An 18492-nucleotide genomic window follows, 5' to 3' on the forward strand; every position below is an offset into this window, starting at 1 on the left:
ATTTGCAGTGGTCTGATACTCCTTCCATTTCAATATTATCGCTTGCACAGTGCTCCTTGGGATGTTTAAAGCTTGGGAAATCTTTTTGTATCCAAATCCGGCTTTAAACTTCTCCACAACAGTATCTCGGACCTGCCTGGTGTGTTCCTTGTTCTTCATGATGCTCTCTGCGCTTTAAACGGACCTCTGAGACCATCACAGAGCAGGTGCATTTATACGGAGACTTGATTTCACACAGGTGGATTCTATTTATCATCATTAGTCATTTAGGTCAACATTGGATCATTCAGAGATCCTCACTGAACTTCTGGAGAGAGTTTGCTGCACTGAAAGTAAAGGGGCTGAATAATTTTGCACGCCCAATTTTTCAGTTTTTTATTTGTTAAAAAGGTTTGAAATATCCAATAAATTTCGTTCCACTTCATAATTGTGTCCCACTTGTTGTTGATTCTTCACAAAAAATTACAGTTTTATATCTTTATGTTTGAAGCCTGAAATGTGGCAAAAGGTCGAAAAGTTCAAGGGGGCCGAATACTTTCGCAAGGCACTGTAAATGAAGTTAAAAAAGACCATCACTGTATGTGTAACAAGCAATGCAAACCTCTACATTGTAATACTTAAATTCATTGTTCCCCTTTCTTCACTAATACTATTTTAGTTTGGACTGATGTTCAGAGCTAGCATACGTTAGGACATATATTAATAAAAACGTAGTGGGAACCTGAGTGAAGTCTACAGGTATTCCTTTCAAGCTACATACAACCCCAACAGCATTTGCCAGTAAGATACGGCAATTTGTATGTAGCCTGAGAGGCAATGCTCAGGGCAAGATATCAGGGGAGCAGTTCTGCAGCTCTTTTAGCTTATTGCTGCCGTCCACACAGTAAGAGGGAATGTGAAGGCACGTCACAGAGTGTTGCATGTTGGGATGCGGGCACCATGTTTTAAGGTGCGCGCTCTGTTTTCCTGTGAGCCTGCAGGTCACGACGGTGGTTCCTTTTGGCAAAAAAGTGTTTCAGTTGGTAAAATCTGAAGGAGAAGGACAGAAATGGAGAAGGGAAAAAGACACTGCTGGGAGAAACTGAATGCTTCTGCCAAGAAACAAACTAATAACAATAAACAACGTAGATCCAAATCCAGCAGACGATGTCTGGTTTTGGCCCTCTTGTTCAAAATAAATGTGCAATTAAAACTGACATGACAAGAGCTGTTCCTGTTGCTGTTTTTTATGCGTACCTACCCAGGTTAAAGTTTTCACTTCCCTTTGTGCTCTTTCCACGAAGGAAAGGCTAAAAAACATATTCCATTGTCCAGTTTCCTCCCTGGATGATTGTGTGACCTGCTGCGGCAGATCTTGATGCAGCCGCACTGAAGCGACCACGGCGACGTTTTTTAGGCTCGCAACAGAAAATCAAAACACGGCCGGGGCAGAGGGATTGAGCAGCATCCTCACGCTATGCCTGCAGAAATAAAATGTTACCCATAATTCAACACGGCGTGACATCAACCTCACGTTGCCTGTAACTGAAGGCTCGTGTGTCAATATTTATTTTTGAGATTCTGGAGGCTGGACTGTTAGAACAATGTTCAGAAAGACAATACAAGTGAGGAGGACAAAAAGCCTTCTGATTCACTAACGCTCTGTTTCTCTCTCACAGTGGCTTCAGCTGACCATGTACTCTTGAAGCGACGCAGGGAAGCTTCTCCACAACACTTATTTACTTTCATCTCATCCCTCACTCCCTCCCATTCCACTCGTTCCACTTGTGTGTGCTTATGTATGTGCAATAGCCATCTCGTCATGGTAACGGGACCAAAACGCCAGCGTAGAGCTCAAGTCGGGAAGAATCTAACTCGGACCAAAGCGGAGCGGACGCTGCCGGTGCACTGTCCTGCGGCTGCCAGGCGGCGGCGCTATAACGTCCCCATGTTACAGATATCTATATTTTATATTAAGTAAGTTAAGTTTTTATCAGGCTGAAACTGTTTTACCAAAATGACTCTGGATGTTTAAGAGAATAAAGTCACACAACGTACATGACAATGTTTTCTGGATTATGTTTCTTTTTCTCCACATCACTTCAGCGACTGTGGCTAACATGTTCTCAAACTGTCTGTTTATTCCAAACAACAAGAAGGAACTTGTGATGTTTTACATTTCAGTGAGAGGCAGGAAAGAGCTTCCAGGCAGCGTGTGTCACAGCTTTCAACTATAGTCTGGATCACTTCTGCATTAGACAAGAGAATAAGACACAGCAAATATATCGCTGACTGGTTTACTTCTTGTCCTATTTGTCCATGAAGCTGACGTCATGATGTGTACCAGCCATAGGTACCTGCTCAATAAATGTCCATAAAATTGTTACCTGCAGCTCGCGAAACAGACCAGATGTCGAGTTTGTAGTGATTTTAGTTTGAGGACAGTTCTTCATACTTTTACTTAAGTAAACAGTCAATGCAAGACTTTAACTTGTAAGTAGGGCTGGGCGATGTGACCAGAAATGTTATCACGAGATAAATGTCAAATCATTATTTCTTTCATGTTTAGAGGCTGATTTTTGAAGAAGAAACCAGCTGGTTAATTATGCTTTAAACTTTTCTTTCTGGTCAGAACAAACATTTGATGCCAAACAGTGGATCACTTCACACATCTGAGGCAGAACATCCAAAACAATCTTAATATGCATCAGAAAATATCTTGGTATCTGGGCAGTGGCAGGCTTGCCAGTGAGAACCATTAACCTGTTCTTCTGAATTATCTAGGGTCATTGTTTAGGTCCATAGTTCCCAACCTTGAGGTCAAAAAAGCCCACAAAGAATCGAAAGATATTAGGATTTTTCTTGAATCTTTGCTTTTTTATTGTGGGACTTTTACAGATCAATTTGTCTCTTGAAGCCAAAATGTAATAACGGAAAAACAAGAAGTTGTTCCGGTCAAATCAGTAGATATAGTTCTTTTTTTAAGGGGCCACCAGCCAAAAAGGTTGGTAGCTTCTGGTTTAGTTTCAGTTCGTGGTCAACTGATTCTTTATATAGAGAGAGTAGTAGTATGAAATTAATTTAAAGGTTTTTATTTTACATTATATCTTTGTATATTCATATCAGAGAGGAAATCTCCTCCTCTGATGGGATCACTGGTGTGTGTATGTTATTTAGTACTGAAATGTTTACATGCTATTTTAGGTTTTTCATCAGATCTTTTTAATATCAAGCTCTAAATCTGACACGACCTTTCAAACTTCCCATAATGACTATTTAATATTATCCCTTTCATTTCCTAAAGTTTAGTGTTAGTGTGTTGACACTGGTGCGTGTTTGCTGAGGGGCGGGGCCGGTTCGGTTCGGGGGGGGCAGAGATGCTGAAGAGGAACAAGGGAGGAGGAACAACAGGTTTCTTCCGCAGACTGCGGATCGTTTAAAGCTTATAATCCGGACACGAAGTCAAAGAGAAGCTGAAGAAGAGCTGCAGAAAGGTGAGAAGCTTTTAACTGTCCGCCGTTTCAGCTCACTTTCACTGAATGCAAGCTGACGATAGTTACGCGTTGTGAAGTGGAAATGAAAAAAGCGGCAGCGAAGTGGTGAAATATATTTTCAGAGTTTGCTAAAAGAGAGAGAAAATGTTTTGAAGTACACTAACTGCAGATCGCATCAAGTAAAGGCAAAGTGAATAGAAGTAACTGTCGTGCCGTAAAAAGCTTCCGATGAGAGTCTGTATCTCTCTGTTCTCTTAATGTGATCCGTAAGAACAGTGAGCTGTTCAGCAGCAGATGGACAGATGTGTCTTTCAGTACAGGTGTGTGGACAGTGTGAAAGAGTATAATATGGCTTATTAAAGATTTATACCACCTGATTCATCATCAACCTCAATGTTAATGAATTAAAGTGTAAAATACACAGTTAAAGTAACCATGTCAGCACCCACAGACTGTAGATAAAATGGACATGTGTGATGTCTAAAGGTTGACGTGGGAGTTTGCAGCCCAGTGGTGAGGTCTTAAAGGCTCTCACACATGAGTTCTCTGTAAGGTGGGACGCAGGTCAGTGCAGAGGCATAGTGCAGGTAGTGTTGAGGTTAGGTCACAATGCGCAGCAGCTGTCACGAAGGCTTTATTGTTTACTATCTGCTTGTTCACAAACCTGGCTGCCCCGTCTGACTGTTCACTGCTCAGGTCTCCCTGCCAAGATGGTGATGTGATTTCAATGTGTGCCAATATGATTTAAGTGCCCGAGGTCGCTTTCTCTTTGGAAAAACAACGACTCATGCTGGTTACAAAAACCAACAAACAAATGTTGACTGTGATAAAAAGGAGATGGAACTTCCTCTGCATCCTCTGGTAATGCACCGAGTTGGCCATCAACACACAGTGTGCTTCAGTGCCCACTTTAGATATGAACTGTTGACCTAATCATAAAGTGTGGCTGGGCTTCGATGCTTAAAGAGAATTCCTGATATTTATTATGCTCTGCTTTTGCCCCAAACTTGGATTTTCTGATCCATCTTTTGACAGCATAGCTAGGAGTTTAGAAATCTGGAACTGTATAACTTAAAGAGGTCATTTTTGGCTTTTTCCCTTTTCTTCATTGTGTATCTTTTTTGTGCATGTAATAGGTTTTGATACGTCCTAAGGTCTGGGGGTATCTTGGATGCAACATAAAAAGGTGTGGCTTCTCACTCTTCCCAAGCAAGGCCAAAACACAGGAAATACAATTTAGCAGTTATATTAGCTAAATGAGCAGTGCCCAAAACACTCCAAGAAACCTAAACCAAAAAGTAAAGACAGACAAATCTCTAAACTAGGCTTCTGATACCAAAACAGCAGACAAAATGGTGCCAAGAAAAAGGGCTTCTCACTCCTGCTAAACTGCTAGTAGCTGAACAACAAAGAAAATCTGTATGTAAAACAAAACAAGGTTGTCAACAGCAATAATCAGCTGTTCAAAGTGTTCACTACACAGATTCACTTACAAAGTCGAATATGCTCACAACAGTTCTCTGCTCACACTGAACACCGACCACACACCCTGTACACAGGCTTAAAATGGCTGCTGTCATCCAGTTGACCAATTAGGAGGCAGCAATCAGCTGGGCAGGACCAATCCAGTGTGCCCACCTGTTCTCCATTACCTGAATACACTCACACTCTAAGGGAGGAGGGGGAGATAAACAAATAACAGTCCAGCCCAAAGCGAGTTCCCATCTCCCACAGAAAACTCTGCTCCTGACCTGCCTGAAAACAGCTGGATTGTAATCCGGCCTTTACTTCCGTAACCTATCACGCGTCGTGATGCTCGCCTAGCGGCTAGTGTGGCGCGCCCTCAAACCAAGCTAGTTAAATATGAAGTTAAAATACCGTTAGAGACCCTGCAGGTAGTAAGTCGACATCAAACTGTTACTGTGATGTAGAGACAGTCCGCAGTTAAAAAGCCATTTATGAAAGATAAATTTGTTACAGATTAATAACTCGCCACTCTGAAAGGTTCAACTCCAGGTTGAGAAGCTGGTTCAGGTGGTTCTGCCCGTGTTTCAGGATCAGACTCGGCCTCGAACATGTTCGGCTAAATCGAAGCCACGGTTACCGGCTGAAGCGGCTTCCTCACACTACCTTGCTTGTCAGGACCCGCCCTTCTCTGCTCCTGACTGACTAGTTGGCCCTAATTAGATACTGTACACGTGCAACTCCTAACAAAGTTCAAACAGAAATGAGATGCTTCACTCGGTAGTTAAAGGGACACACGGGGTGAAAAGAGGAGCTGCAGCAATGTGCAATATGACAAATGAAATTAAACCGTGTAAAGCTATTCTGGTACAAGCCCTGAATAAAATTTAGTACTGGTTATACAGTACTGGAGCGCAAGTAGATGCATGGGTAATGAGTCTCAAACACACTTGACTGTTTTAGGGAAAGTGTCTTCATTAGTGTTTAAACAAGTTGTGTTAGTCATTATTCAAACTGATTCCCTTCTTAATAACTGATGCTTTATGTCAGTCAGCTGGAAAAATACCAAACACTTGTCATGATTTGCTTTCCTTTCATTATACAATGATTACCTTTCAATGTGGTCTCTGAGATGTTTCATTGCCTTGTCATTTATAAACTGAATGATTCATCAGTTAATGGATATTATCAGTATGTTATTTAGCTACAGTACCTTCTCAGTTTGCACCAAAGAACATCAGAAGCCTTTCTTCTTTCCTTCTCTGCTGCCCCTCCTTCCTCTTCTTTATTCCAGCAGGTGGTGATTAGTGGTTAGGCCTAATTACGGCGCTCCAGCCTGATAACACGCATTTCTTTTCAATTTCTAAAAAAGAAAAGTGTGTGTGTGGATGGGCTACAGCGGGGAGAGGAAATGTTTTTTATGATATTGTGAGGACCCAACACCTGGTTGGACTATGACATTGGGATTAGAGAGAGGGGAAAGATTCTAAATATACCTGAATCAGGCGCATGCTAATAACTAATTATCAATCAAACTGCAAACATAAAGCTAGCTGAACCAGCTTGTATGATTGTAGGGACCGAAATGTCTGGAATTCAATAATTTGTCCTGGATAATTAAAAAATTCCTACATGTCCATGTAGGATTATTACTTAGCAACAGAATTTCAAAGGGGTCGGTAGATAAACTCTGACCTTTCAATTCAGATCCAACCAAAAAAACTAATTTCCCAAGTCAGCTTGGTATGAGGAATCTGATTGCACTGCATCGGGTAAAATTTAACTCAGACTTCAAAATGTAGTTTTTGTTATAGTTCAAGTACAAGACTGAACAACTCAGAAATGGATCATTTGACCGTTAATCGATTCCCTGACGTGGTTTAAATGAACAGCTATTTCAAACATACGGGTAACAGCCTTGCTATTCAAACGGAGTCAAGATGGATGGATTGAGAAGTTTCAGGTCAGCTGTAGTATTTTACTAGTTACCAGCTAATGAACCAAGTGGCATGCTCGGTGTTAACCGGCTGGTTGTCAGGAGAACCAGCTCCCAGAAACCTACAACGTGCCATCTTTTCCAGCACTGCAGCTACAGCACACTCAGGAGAGCGTTAAAATGGGCTAATCACGTGAGAGTCATTACCGAGTCACAAATAGTTTTCTGATCCCACATTTTAAGCATGCTTTCTTACAGTCCCATTGTATTTATTTAATGATCCCGACATAGATGCTGTTCCTAACAAAACAAGCTCTGTATCTTATGCAGTCATGACGAAACACAAGAAATAATGGTACATGATTTCTCTGACGATGCACAGACGACAAAGTCTGCAACAAGAGTTGTCAGTGTATTGCACATATTATTATACTTACAGGTTGGTAAATCTGATCTGAAAACCTAATTCATGGTAGTGAAATCACTGAATGCTACATTTGAACAGCAGCCGTCAGTATCGCGGTGCCGACATCTGGAATCGGACAGATTTAGTCTGCGGGCTTTCAAATGGAAATCTGGACTCCAGTACGCCTGATCATCAGACTGTACCAACTGTTTAATGTCTTTTAATCGTCTCATTGTTTGTTTTTAATGTGCATACCCAGGTCTCCATGGAAATCAGTATAGAGTGGATTTTGGTGAAGTAAATTGAAATGAACTGTTTTTATAGTCTGTCAGCTGGTCTTTCTGGCATGTTCTGTTGTCGGTCATTATAAATAATGACGGTGTCACTCTGCTCTCCAGGTGTCAAAACCACCTGATGCTGCAGCCTAATCCGGTCACCTGGGACTGAACACACACACACAGAGGGCCAACATGGCGTCAGACCCACCCATCCTGACAGAGCAGCAGGAGCTGCAGAGGAGAGCCAATCAGGTCACAGATGAGGTAAGTAATGGATTTTTTTCTAGAACATCTTGGCTGCTTCTCCAGTCTCTTATTTGTCGTTTCCTCGCTCCTCGCTTGAACCGGAAGTTGTTCCGCTCCGCCATCTTGCAGGCCGTCCCAAAGCCCTTATTTGCGCTCGAGGTGTGTGTGTCCGCTAGATGGCTGGAAAATTTGGGTTAGAGGCCTGAACCTGAGCAACATTTTTACGGACAAGGTGGTATGAATAGGATAATGGACTGTTCTTTTTCCTCTTTCCACTCTGGTACATGTTTATCTGTGTCTCATCAGTCCGTAAGATCTTGTACCAGAGCTGAACTGTAACCTGGCCTTTCGGTTCTTCAGTTTTGCATCTTGTGGTTAACCCTCTGCAGTTGTTCTGAGAAAGTCTCTTCTTGATGTGGTTTTCTGCACGAGGGAAAAGATTATACTGTCATCCACTACAGTAGTGTATTGGCAAGTTGTCTTCTGGGATCTACCAGGCCATTTCTTATTGCTCAGATTACCAGCGTGTGGTCTTTTTTAAGGACGTACCCAACAGTTGATTTTAATAAATGACTGAAAAAGACTTTCAGCCTCTCAGTGGCCTTCTTAACTGATTGCTCATTTTGACTGATACCAGCAACTGATTCCAAACTCTAGGCCAGTGGAAAAGCAATGGAACAACACACACCTGCCTTGAGAGCAGCTGAACAGTCTGTTGTCCAATTACTTCTGGTAAATTTGATGCACTGTACCAGATTATAGCTTCAAGTTAATTCACATCTGCAGTCCCTTGGCAGGTCATAGTTAAAAACAACACAAGAAGAAGTAAATGCGCTAAGGCTGACCAGTTCATTAGAATGCCACCAAGATCACAACATCGTCAAATAGCATCCCAATCATATCGCCACGTCCAGCAAAACAATCGCAACATGACTTTGGCCAAGAGAACAAAAATGAAGGTGACAAGAAAAGAGACATAAACTACACAAAATGTCAAACACCACACACAAGGGTGATCTACAGAGGACAGCGCAGTGCTCGAGAGGAGTCTCCCTTCAAGGACACCTTGCTTACCTGGTTGCTATAGAGGCAGCTCGTCTCCCAGTGCAACAATCTGCAGAGAAACATCAGGCACGGGTGAGCTTATACAGTCAGTATGGGGCTGTGCCGAACACACACACTCCATGGGGTTTAGAGGCTACTGCAGGTCAAAGCCATTTGTCACCTCATCATCCCCCCGGTGGGGATGTCCCCAGGGATTAGCAAGATATTTACACAATACACAGAGAGAGAGAGAGAGACCGGCAGTACTGTATAAACCACATGGCTGCTGTGTGTTTACTTTCTAAAGGTTCAGGGTGGTTAACAGGCCCAATCTGTATATTTTGTACTTTACATCTATATTAATGACATGTCTATTCATATTGGCATTCATATAAATGAGAACACAGTCATGTGTGTACACCTTTTGTGCATTACTAAGTTGATCATACAAAATTATAAACGCAACACTTTTGTTTTTCAAAGACTTTCTCCAAGACAAATATTGTTAGTGAGCACTTCTCACAGTCAACTATGACCAAACGTATAGGGAACGTAGGGAGGGAGCAACACAGGTGACAGGGATCAGGGCTAACGAGACCGGCAGGCAGAGAGACAGCAGGGAAAACAGAGAGACTGGCAGGCAGGCAGATTACTGAGGGGGAACAGACCTAACACAAGATGCTGAACACTGAACACGGGCCATATTAAAATAAGTAGTAACAGATCAGAATGATATAAATAACAAACTAATCCAGACACGAGACAGATCACAAATAAACTAACACCACTAAGGAACACAAACCGAAGCACATAACTAGGAGTAGATACAAAGACATCACTAAGGCACAGAACTCAAATGCAGGGCTAAACCTAAGATACGAGACAGACAGGCACAAAGTCAGCTAAACAGAACCTGCAAATGAACAATGAAATAAACAAAGCTAAACAGAGAACACAAGACAAGAAACGTGGACCAACTGTTACACAGACCGGGGTAGGCAACCGAGACAGGACCAACCAGGAAACAGGACAACACTCAACAAGGAACAGAACAGAAAGAAGGAAAATACCAAAACACCACTAAACACTCGCCGACAGATAAATAACAGATGCCGAACTGATCAATGAGTAAACACACAGTAACCTAAACTCAACAGATGATAGAACTAAAAAGTAAATACAAAACCCAAACCACAGAATCAAGAACCCAAAACCCATAAACAGAGAAAAAACAGAAAAGGCATGGCCACAGACAACCTCAGGACAGCCTTAGGCTGGCCACAATAAAAGGCCACTCGAAAATCAATCAGTTTTTATTATTTGTCCCAAATGGGCAATTTGTGCTGCAGCAGGAATATTAACACCCAACAAATACCAAAGAGAATATGACGTGGACAAGCAATATAATACAGAAACACACAGCAGTGAACCTATACACCAGTTTCCTTACACCAATGCAACCGTGGTCGTCCTAGCTTGTCTGGAGCAGGCCATAAATGACCCCTATTGCTACCCAGGTCCTATAAATGATAGAAAAAACACATTGACCCTTATACTGAAATATAAAAATTGTGTGATATACATCACCATTTCCCAAAGTATCTGTCTCAGTCTGACGAATGAACTATATGCAGGCCTTTTACAATATATCACACCGCTAATATTCTGCACTACAACAAATATCCCACACTACCAATATGATACTTTGCACAACTTTTACTCTAGATAAAATATATTCACTGCAAACAAGATACCACAGATAGGATATAATACATCTCAGTACATTCTAAAACCAATATATACACTTAATTGCCCCAGTCTCTTGTTGACATGCTCATCGTCAACCATCCCCCTACATCAATATGGTGGTTACCTCCTTCTGCTATTGGCATTTGAGGCTTGAATGGAGACAGGGATGAAGGAGTTCTTATACCTGCTTTTTTGGCAATAGGGGCATTTAAGCGCAGGCCAGATTGTAATAGTGTATACTTTACCATACCATTTACAAGATTCACATACCATCCCACTATCTTACTGACTAAAATGTGCAGTTCCATCACACAGCACGACGCCACAGATGTCTCAGGTTTTGAAGGAGCGTGCAGTTGGCATGCTGACTGCAGGAATGTCCACCAGAGCTGCTGCCCGTGAACTGAATGTTAATTTCTCCACCGTAAGCCGTCTCCCAAGACGTTTCAGAGAATTTGGCAGTACATCCAACCGGCCTCACAACCGCAGACCACGTGTAACCACACCAGCCCAGGACCTCCACATCCAGCATCTTCACCTCCAAGATGGTCTGAGACCAGCCGCCCGGACAGCTGCTGCAATAACCAAAGAGTTTCTGCACAAACTGTCAGGAACCGTCTCAGGGAAGCTCATCTGCACGCTCGTCGTCCTCATTGGGATCTCGACCTGACTGCAACTTCGCACATTTTGACAGATTTGTGAACAATATTTGAGAGAAATAGGCCTTTTGTGTACATAGAGAAAGTCTTAGATCTTTGAGTTTAGCTCATGATGAATGGGGGCAAAAACAAAAGTGTTGCTTTTATAATTTTGTTCAGTATAATTTAGCCCTGCCGAAAGAGAAGTGTAACTGCTTTAGAAAACATTAACAACCTGTCAGTCAGATTAGGAATGGTAAGCTCTAACCCTGTGTTTTGACTGAATATATTTTTAATTTTATACATCCGCTAATGATTCCCAGTATTTTGTGAAGAAGATGAAAGATGGGATACGTTTGTTGTGTCTTGTTTAAAAAGCTCATTTCCAGAGTGATTTACTTGAAATAATTGCTCTATTGAAACTAACTTTTTGTTACATGCTGAATTGCCTGTGGATGAATTACCCATATCAGTATGTTCAGCTGACCTTCTGCAATGACAAAAGAATTGTCTGGGTTACGCTAAATTAACATTTAGCTGGAATTTATTCATTGGAACTGTACAATTTGAACAATGTCTCTGTTTTGACTGTAATTAGCGCAAAATTAGGCAGTGTTGTCAGGAAGATTCCCTAGAAATCATGATTAATTTACAGAGCAGTTAAATAAATTATAACCCATTTCTAGTTTCCCTTTTTCCCTGTGCTAACCATGACAGAGCCTCACAATCCGCACTGCTAAATGTTTATGTCTTTCAGTCCCTGGAGAGCACAAGGCGGATGGTGCAGCTGGTTGAGGAGGTATATACACACATACAACTTTGCATACTGTGTAGAATATATATTCAAAGAGCTAGTGAACCTTACAGCGATTAAAAGTCATAAAAAAAGACATGAAGTATCAGAGAGAAGAAAACCTCATCATGATTTGGTTTATTTCTATAAAGATCAATACTTATAGTATTGTCGTGTGGTCATGGAATAGCAATTGAAATTTCCATCGATGCTTGCACGTTTAAACGACCACAGAGTTTTAAAAATGACCAAGAAGGGAAATCGTGGATGTAACAGCTCACTACTAGTAATTTGTATTTTGTATTTATGTGGTTTTATGTGCTCCTTCCTCCAGAGTAAAGATGCTGGGATCAGAGCTTTGGTCATGCTGGATGAACAAGGAGGTAATCGGTTCTATTTGAATTCTTATATTGCTTCAATATTTTAGGATATCTACCTATGAACTTACTAAGACGTAGATGAAGAGATCACTTTTACTGTCATCCCAGTTTAGTGCAAAGACGGGAAGCAGGACAAACTGCTTTGCTGTGTAACAACTCCAAAACTGTCCTCTTTACACATTAGATGTGTTTCAGTAGTGTTTTAACAAGGATGCACATGGATTGTTACTGTGCTGTCATTTCATACTTATGTTTGCTTAATAGTCAATTGACAAATTCATTTCTGCCAGATGGCCAAGTTAGCTTCTCTGTGTCTTTCCAGTCAGTCCACTTGAAGATTAATAGTTCATGTGCATGGGTAGCTGTTGTGCGCCACTTGTGAACACTACAGGACATCTGAGGTTTGGCATGAGCTTTGATTTACGGAGGTTGTCTCTCAATGTCTGCCTGACCATGCTCTTGACCGTTCAGATCAGTCTGTTGAAACTATCTGTTGCATTTTGCTCACCATAAAAGCCACCACCATAAAACTCGTGTTCCTAACAGAGCAGTTGGAGCGTGTTGAGGAGGGCATGGACTCCATCAACAGGGACATGAGAGAGGCAGAGAAGAATCTGACAGACATGGCTCAGTGCTGTGGTCTTTGTATCTGGCCAATCAGGAAGTAGGTCTGGTTTCTGGGATCCACATCTTCCCCCAACTGGTGGCCTATGAAACCCACACTGGTGCCCAGTTCCATTAAACGAGCTTGAAATAAGGTGTTTATTGGCTTTCGGTTCCACAACAACAACGCTTACTCTTGATGCGTTAATGCCTCTTTTACTGCTATTAATCAAGAAATGTTGACCTCTCTGTCATTTCTGAATTACTTACTGAATTACTGCACAATGCCCCCTTCAAGGAGGTATATGGACATAGTTACCCAATCAATTAAATTTTATTTTATTTATAAAGCGCCAGTTCATAACAGAAGTTATCTCATTGCACTTTTCATATACACTGATCAGCCATAACATTATGACCACCTGCTGGTAGGTCTCGCCCTGACCCGTCGAGGCCTGGACTTCACTGTGTCTGCTCTGTGTGTTCTGGCGCCTTTCTATCAGAACCAGCATCAACTTTTTCAGAAGCTTGCCCATTTTTCCTGCTTCTAACACATCAACTACGAGGACACAATGTTCACCTGCTGCCTCATACATCCCAGTGTTCTTGACCTGTCAGTGGTCATAATGTTATGGCTGATTGTTGCAGAGCAGGCTTAGACCGTACTCTTTGTAATATTATTTACAGAGATCCAACAATTCCCATCATGAGCATGCACTTGATTCTTTATTTCTGTGTTTTTAATAAGTAATTGCACAATAAAGTAGACATTAGGAGATAAATACAAAACGTATGTGCACAAACACACTCGATTGCTACTTAAATGTAGTCATTATTTAACTCTTTTCTATTTTAAGCGTTTAGTACAGTATAAAATACAGGGGGGAAATAACAGATTATGGCTATATTCACCTTTGTCACGTCGTTTCTGGAACAAGTTAAACTCTTTAAATGCACCCATATGCATTTTTATGTCAGCTAGTACAAATACTGGAGATATCATTCTGCAGTCAAACACACCTCATTAACCCTCCTCAGGTCCAATCTTCCATTAACATTATACCTCAGTCCAATTCAACCAAAATGGAACTGGGCACTATAACAGCCATAGTAGGGCCCTGTTTGCTTCAGAGTTAGTTATGATTTGTGAGTGTAAATGTTTGCTTTTTAGTTTCGGACGTGTCGTGTTCACTTAACGGTGGCTGGTTTATCAGTTCAGCTGCGGGGCTTTTGGGAAATAGTTGGTGATTTCTTTCTGTTTTGGATTTTGTTTTGCCTTCCTTCTCTGCTCCCCTCCACCATCCTCTCCTTTCATTTGTTCTATTGTCCTGTCTCCTCCTCTTTTGTTTACCTCTTTTCTTGCTGGCTCTCCTCCCCCTCTTTTCACCTTCTTCACCCATACTTCACTTGTACTTTCACCGTCCTCTCCCACCTCCTTTCTTTTTCCCACTTCTCCCCCTCTGTCTTGCCCTTCCCCCTTCTTCCCCATGTCCACCTTTGTTCTTCCTTTCTTCCACTTCCCCTGCCTTCTCCTCCATCCTCCTCCCCCATCCCCCACTGCTCCTTCTCCTCTCATAGAGCAGTTGGAGCGTGTAGAGGAGGGCTTGGATCAGATCAATTCTGACATGAAGGAGGCCGAGAAAAACCTGACTGACTTGGGCAAGTGCTGTGGCCTCTGCTCCTGTGATAAGTAGGTGGAGGTGGAGGTGGAGGTGTGTGTGTGTGTGTGTGTTTGATTGGTGCACATTATTCTGAGGTAAGGATATGATGATCACCAGAAGATTGCAATCAGTTTTCATTTGAAGTAGTGACATCATGATCTATTCTGTTTCATAATTTCATTTAGTGTCGTTCATTGGATAGAGCATATGGAAAATCTACATAGACAAACACTTGCTTAAATGAATTTTCCGCCACCACTAGTTTTCATACTTTAGATGCTTAAGCTTTCTTTTGTTGCTCTTGGCTTGCTTTGCTGCTGAAAGGATTTTCAGCTGTTTAGATATCATCTTACAACATATTTTGATCTCTGCTGTATAAAGCAACCGCTGCTGTGCCTACACTGGAAAAGTACCATGCATGCATTACCAACAGGCACTTGAGCTGGAAGCAGATTTGAGAAATCCAAGCCTGTATTCTAATAAAAAAGAAAATGTTGTGCTGGAGCCTCTTGGTACTAGCATGGGTACAGCGTGGCTCCTGTGCATCACATTTAACTGGCTGAACTCACAATAAAAAGGAATTGATAAGGTCATTCTCTCTCTCTCTCTCTCTCTCTCTCTCTCTGAGACTGAAGGCCTTTGAGGAAAGCGGGGCGTACAAGGCAGTTTGGGGCGGAGCTTCCGGTCAAGATGGCGTCATGTCCAATCAGCCGCCGTCGTCTCGAGTCGTCGATGAGAGGGAGCAAATGATCATGAGCGGAGGATACATAGGGAGGTAGAGAGAGATCGTAATAGGAGAGTTTAATGAAGTGTGTAGGAGAGGCAGCTGTGTGGCGTAATGTAATACTACCCAGTCATCAGTCACACCGGCAGCTGGCCAAACACAGGACGTTATCACAAACACACACACACACGCGTTTTGTTCTGCTCAATCTCAGGGTGACTAAGGATGCCCGCGAGGACGAGATGGAGGAGAACCTGACGCATGTCGGCAGCATCATCGGGAATCTGAAGAGCATGGCCCTGGACATGAGCAACGAGATAGACACGCAGAACGTCCAGATCGACCGCATACAGGGAAAGGTACATTCCAGCCTTTAGCGCTGTTTCATGAGGTATCAACAGACATCACAGTACGTCACAGAACACCACCAAATATCAGAAAATATATAATAATATATTTTTTGCAGACAGGAGTTATGAAACAAACCAATCATAACAGAAACACCACTAATCACAGTGTTACATAATCCAGAAAAGAGGAAAACAATATGATAATATGTGATAAATGAAATGATAAATCCATCCATCCATTAAATATACTGCTGATACTGCGCAGGGTTGCAGGGGCTGAGAGCGTATCCTGGCACACGTTGACGCTGTGCACCTGGACAGGTTGCTAAAAGACGCACACAACCGTTCACTTTCACATCCACACCTACCACCGCTTTACAGTGTCTGATGCCACTGATTAAATGCAGCAGTAGTCTCGTCAGTCAATCAATCAAATGTATTTACATAGCACATTTAAAAGCAACCATAGTTCACCAAAGTGCTTTCCAAGCTCAGGATACACAAAACAAAGAGGGTAGAAAAGGTGTCACAACTCAATCCAAATTGAAAGGCAACAAGTAGAGGAGGGTATTAAGCAAGGACTTCCTATTTGAATATATCAAATATTCCAGAGATTACGAGCAGCCACCAAAAAGGCTCGGCCACCTTTGTTTTTTAACCTGGATGTGGGAACATCGAGGAGCATCTGATTGGACGACCTCAGCGCTTTGACAGGAGTGTAAAGAAGTAAAAGATCAGATAAATAAGAAGGTGCCAACCCATTTAACACCTTCAAAACACAATAAAATCTTAAAATCAATCCTAAAGCGTACAGGAAGCCAGTGGAGCGAAGCTAAACTGGAGTAATGTTCCCAGTTAGAAGTGGAGCGGCTGCATTCTGGACTAGCTGATGACCGGTCCAATCCAACATATAAAATATTACAGTAGTCTAGTCGAGCATGATAAATGCACAAATTACTTTTCTAACTCTTATACGGACGTTCGGCGACCAAAGTCAGATTACACATACTAACTCCGATCTGCTTTACTGTTTCATTTCCACACACACTGACCAAAACTGGTGAGCAGCGGCTTCATGAAGCAGCAAACCGTGCCTACCCCGGCTTTAATAAGTAGAGTAAATGCATAATTGTGTCTTTTTATGTTGTTGTTTTTATTTTCCGTGAAGAGAAAAGATAGATCTACGAAAAACATGTTTTTTTTCTTTTTAATATTTCTATACTATAGTATATAGCAATATCTGAACATTGATTTAGTGCACAGCCTGCTTTGGGAAGTATTTGCAGTAAAGCAAACTTTAATTTGAAAGACAGACCCTGACAGGTTCTGTCCTCCAGGTTCACTTCCTGTTCTTTTCTCTCTCTGCAGGCCATTCTCAACATGTCCCGCATCGACGCTGCCAACCAGAAAGCCAACAACCTCATGAAACGATAGAAGGAGCGCTCTTCCATTTCACTCTATTTTTTCCCTACTACCTGCAGTTACTATGCTTTTGCATGCTGTGCCAAAGTGTTGCCGCCGTCATTCCATGCTTTAAATGTAGGTCATAGTGTTTTCATCGTGAAAACTTGCTGGATGTTATTTCTCTGCTACAGTCAGTAGTGAGGTTACAGAGACCCATGAAGTGTTCATTATCTCGTGTTATAGTATTCCTATTTATTCTAGGTATAGTCTTTGCTGTGACACGGATATGACATAACCCTTTTTGAAAGGTGTCGCGTGATTATTATGACTCTATTTCTGTGGGGATTTCACAGCAAGGCCTTTGTCGCTTTGCATTTCACACTTCGTATTTCCCCTCAAGGTGGCCTCTGCGGTCACTCAGCAGAGAGTTAGATCAGATCCCTGTGGGGAAACTGGGTCAGTGCAGCGGCACCATCACCACCAGCAGCAGCAGCAGAGAGCACAATCAGACAACAACCAAATCATATAAATCAAGAAATCATTTCACAAAAGGTGAACATGTGGAGAGCAGCACAGCGAAGAGCGACTCCGTGGGCCGGGGCGTGTGGCCTTTCTCTTGTACCGGACAGATATTTAAAAAAACTAAAGGATAACTCTGTGTGCAGAATATATGTCCACATTTCTCAAAAGAACAAATACACTACCAGCAACCAGTTTATTTCCCAATGTAAACATGAGTGTAACCCACACACCCCTCCCCCCTTCCTCTAGGCTGAAATGTTGCACAGAGGGTGAAACACGTGCATGATGGCGCCCTCTGCAGGCGCTGCAGGGTTTTGCCCACAAGAAGGAAACACGCATTTGTCCCCAGAGGAGGATCTCTGGCGACACCAAGCGGAGCAAACAGGGAACCTGCTCCTCCTGACCTCCCTCCCATCTTCTTTCTTCTCCGTGTTGATATAAAATGGTGGTGAAATCACGATGGGTTGGTTTGTTTTTCTTAATCTTATTCCATAAGAAGAAGGAGGGGGGATTTGATCTCACTTACACTGTCAAACTAACAGGAATCACAGCATTTGTTGAAAAGAGAAAATGTTATTGTGTTGTGCTTTTTGTGTTTCTCATTATAGCCAATTAGATCTTTTGTGTGACTTTTTTGTAGCTGCTCTGTCGTTGTTGTTCACAAGCAGCCAGTCTTGTGTGTCGTGGAGTAATGCTGGAATCAATGGTTTGTTTAATGGTGTGGTTATTAATTATATGTTAGCACAAAGCAGTTGGTGACCTTGGCTCACCTGAACAAGGCCTCCATACTTTTCTCACAGGAGGGTGAAGATAATTGCAAG

General features: G+C 42.1%; 1 protein-coding gene across 2 annotated transcripts; it reads left to right on the forward strand.

Moving 5' to 3' along the window:
* The first annotated feature begins 3380 nt into the window (after positions 1-3380).
* zgc:101731 (SNARE_SNAP25N and SNARE_SNAP23C domain-containing protein) lies at positions 3381-18484 on the forward strand. 2 transcript variants are annotated; one of them, XM_046074758.1, is made up of 8 exons: positions 3381-3473; positions 7678-7821; positions 11992-12033; positions 12362-12410; positions 14589-14700; positions 15300-15446; positions 15610-15754; positions 17114-18484. In XM_046074758.1, exons 2-8 carry the CDS (start codon positions 7750-7752, stop codon positions 17177-17179), a joined length of 633 nt encoding a protein of 210 aa, XP_045930714.1. In that variant the 5' UTR covers positions 3381-3473; positions 7678-7749; the 3' UTR covers positions 17180-18484. The 2 variants fall into 2 exon arrangements, with proteins under 2 accessions (XP_045930714.1, XP_045930716.1); XM_046074760.1 differs by lacking the exon at positions 3381-3473 and having other exon boundaries at positions 7684-7821; positions 14594-14700.
* The last annotated feature ends 8 nt before the right edge of the window (positions 18485-18492 follow it).

Source organism: Micropterus dolomieu, linkage group LG17 (genome assembly GCF_021292245.1).
Source record: "Micropterus dolomieu isolate WLL.071019.BEF.003 ecotype Adirondacks linkage group LG17, ASM2129224v1, whole genome shotgun sequence".
Lineage (NCBI taxonomy): Eukaryota > Metazoa > Chordata > Actinopteri > Centrarchiformes > Centrarchidae > Micropterus > Micropterus dolomieu.

Excerpts from the sequence above, each read along its gene's own strand:
- zgc:101731 (XM_046074758.1), top strand. The coding sequence starts at position 7,750 with ATGGCGTCAGACCCACCCATCCTGACAGAGCAGCAGGAGCTGCAGAGG. Across the intron at positions 12,034-12,361 it reads TGGTGCAGCTGGTTGAGGAG|AGTAAAGATGCTGGGATCAG; the intron begins GTATATACACAC and ends TCCTTCCTCCAG. Across the intron at positions 15,755-17,113 it reads TCGACCGCATACAGGGAAAG|GCCATTCTCAACATGTCCCG; the intron begins GTACATTCCAGC and ends CTCTCTCTGCAG.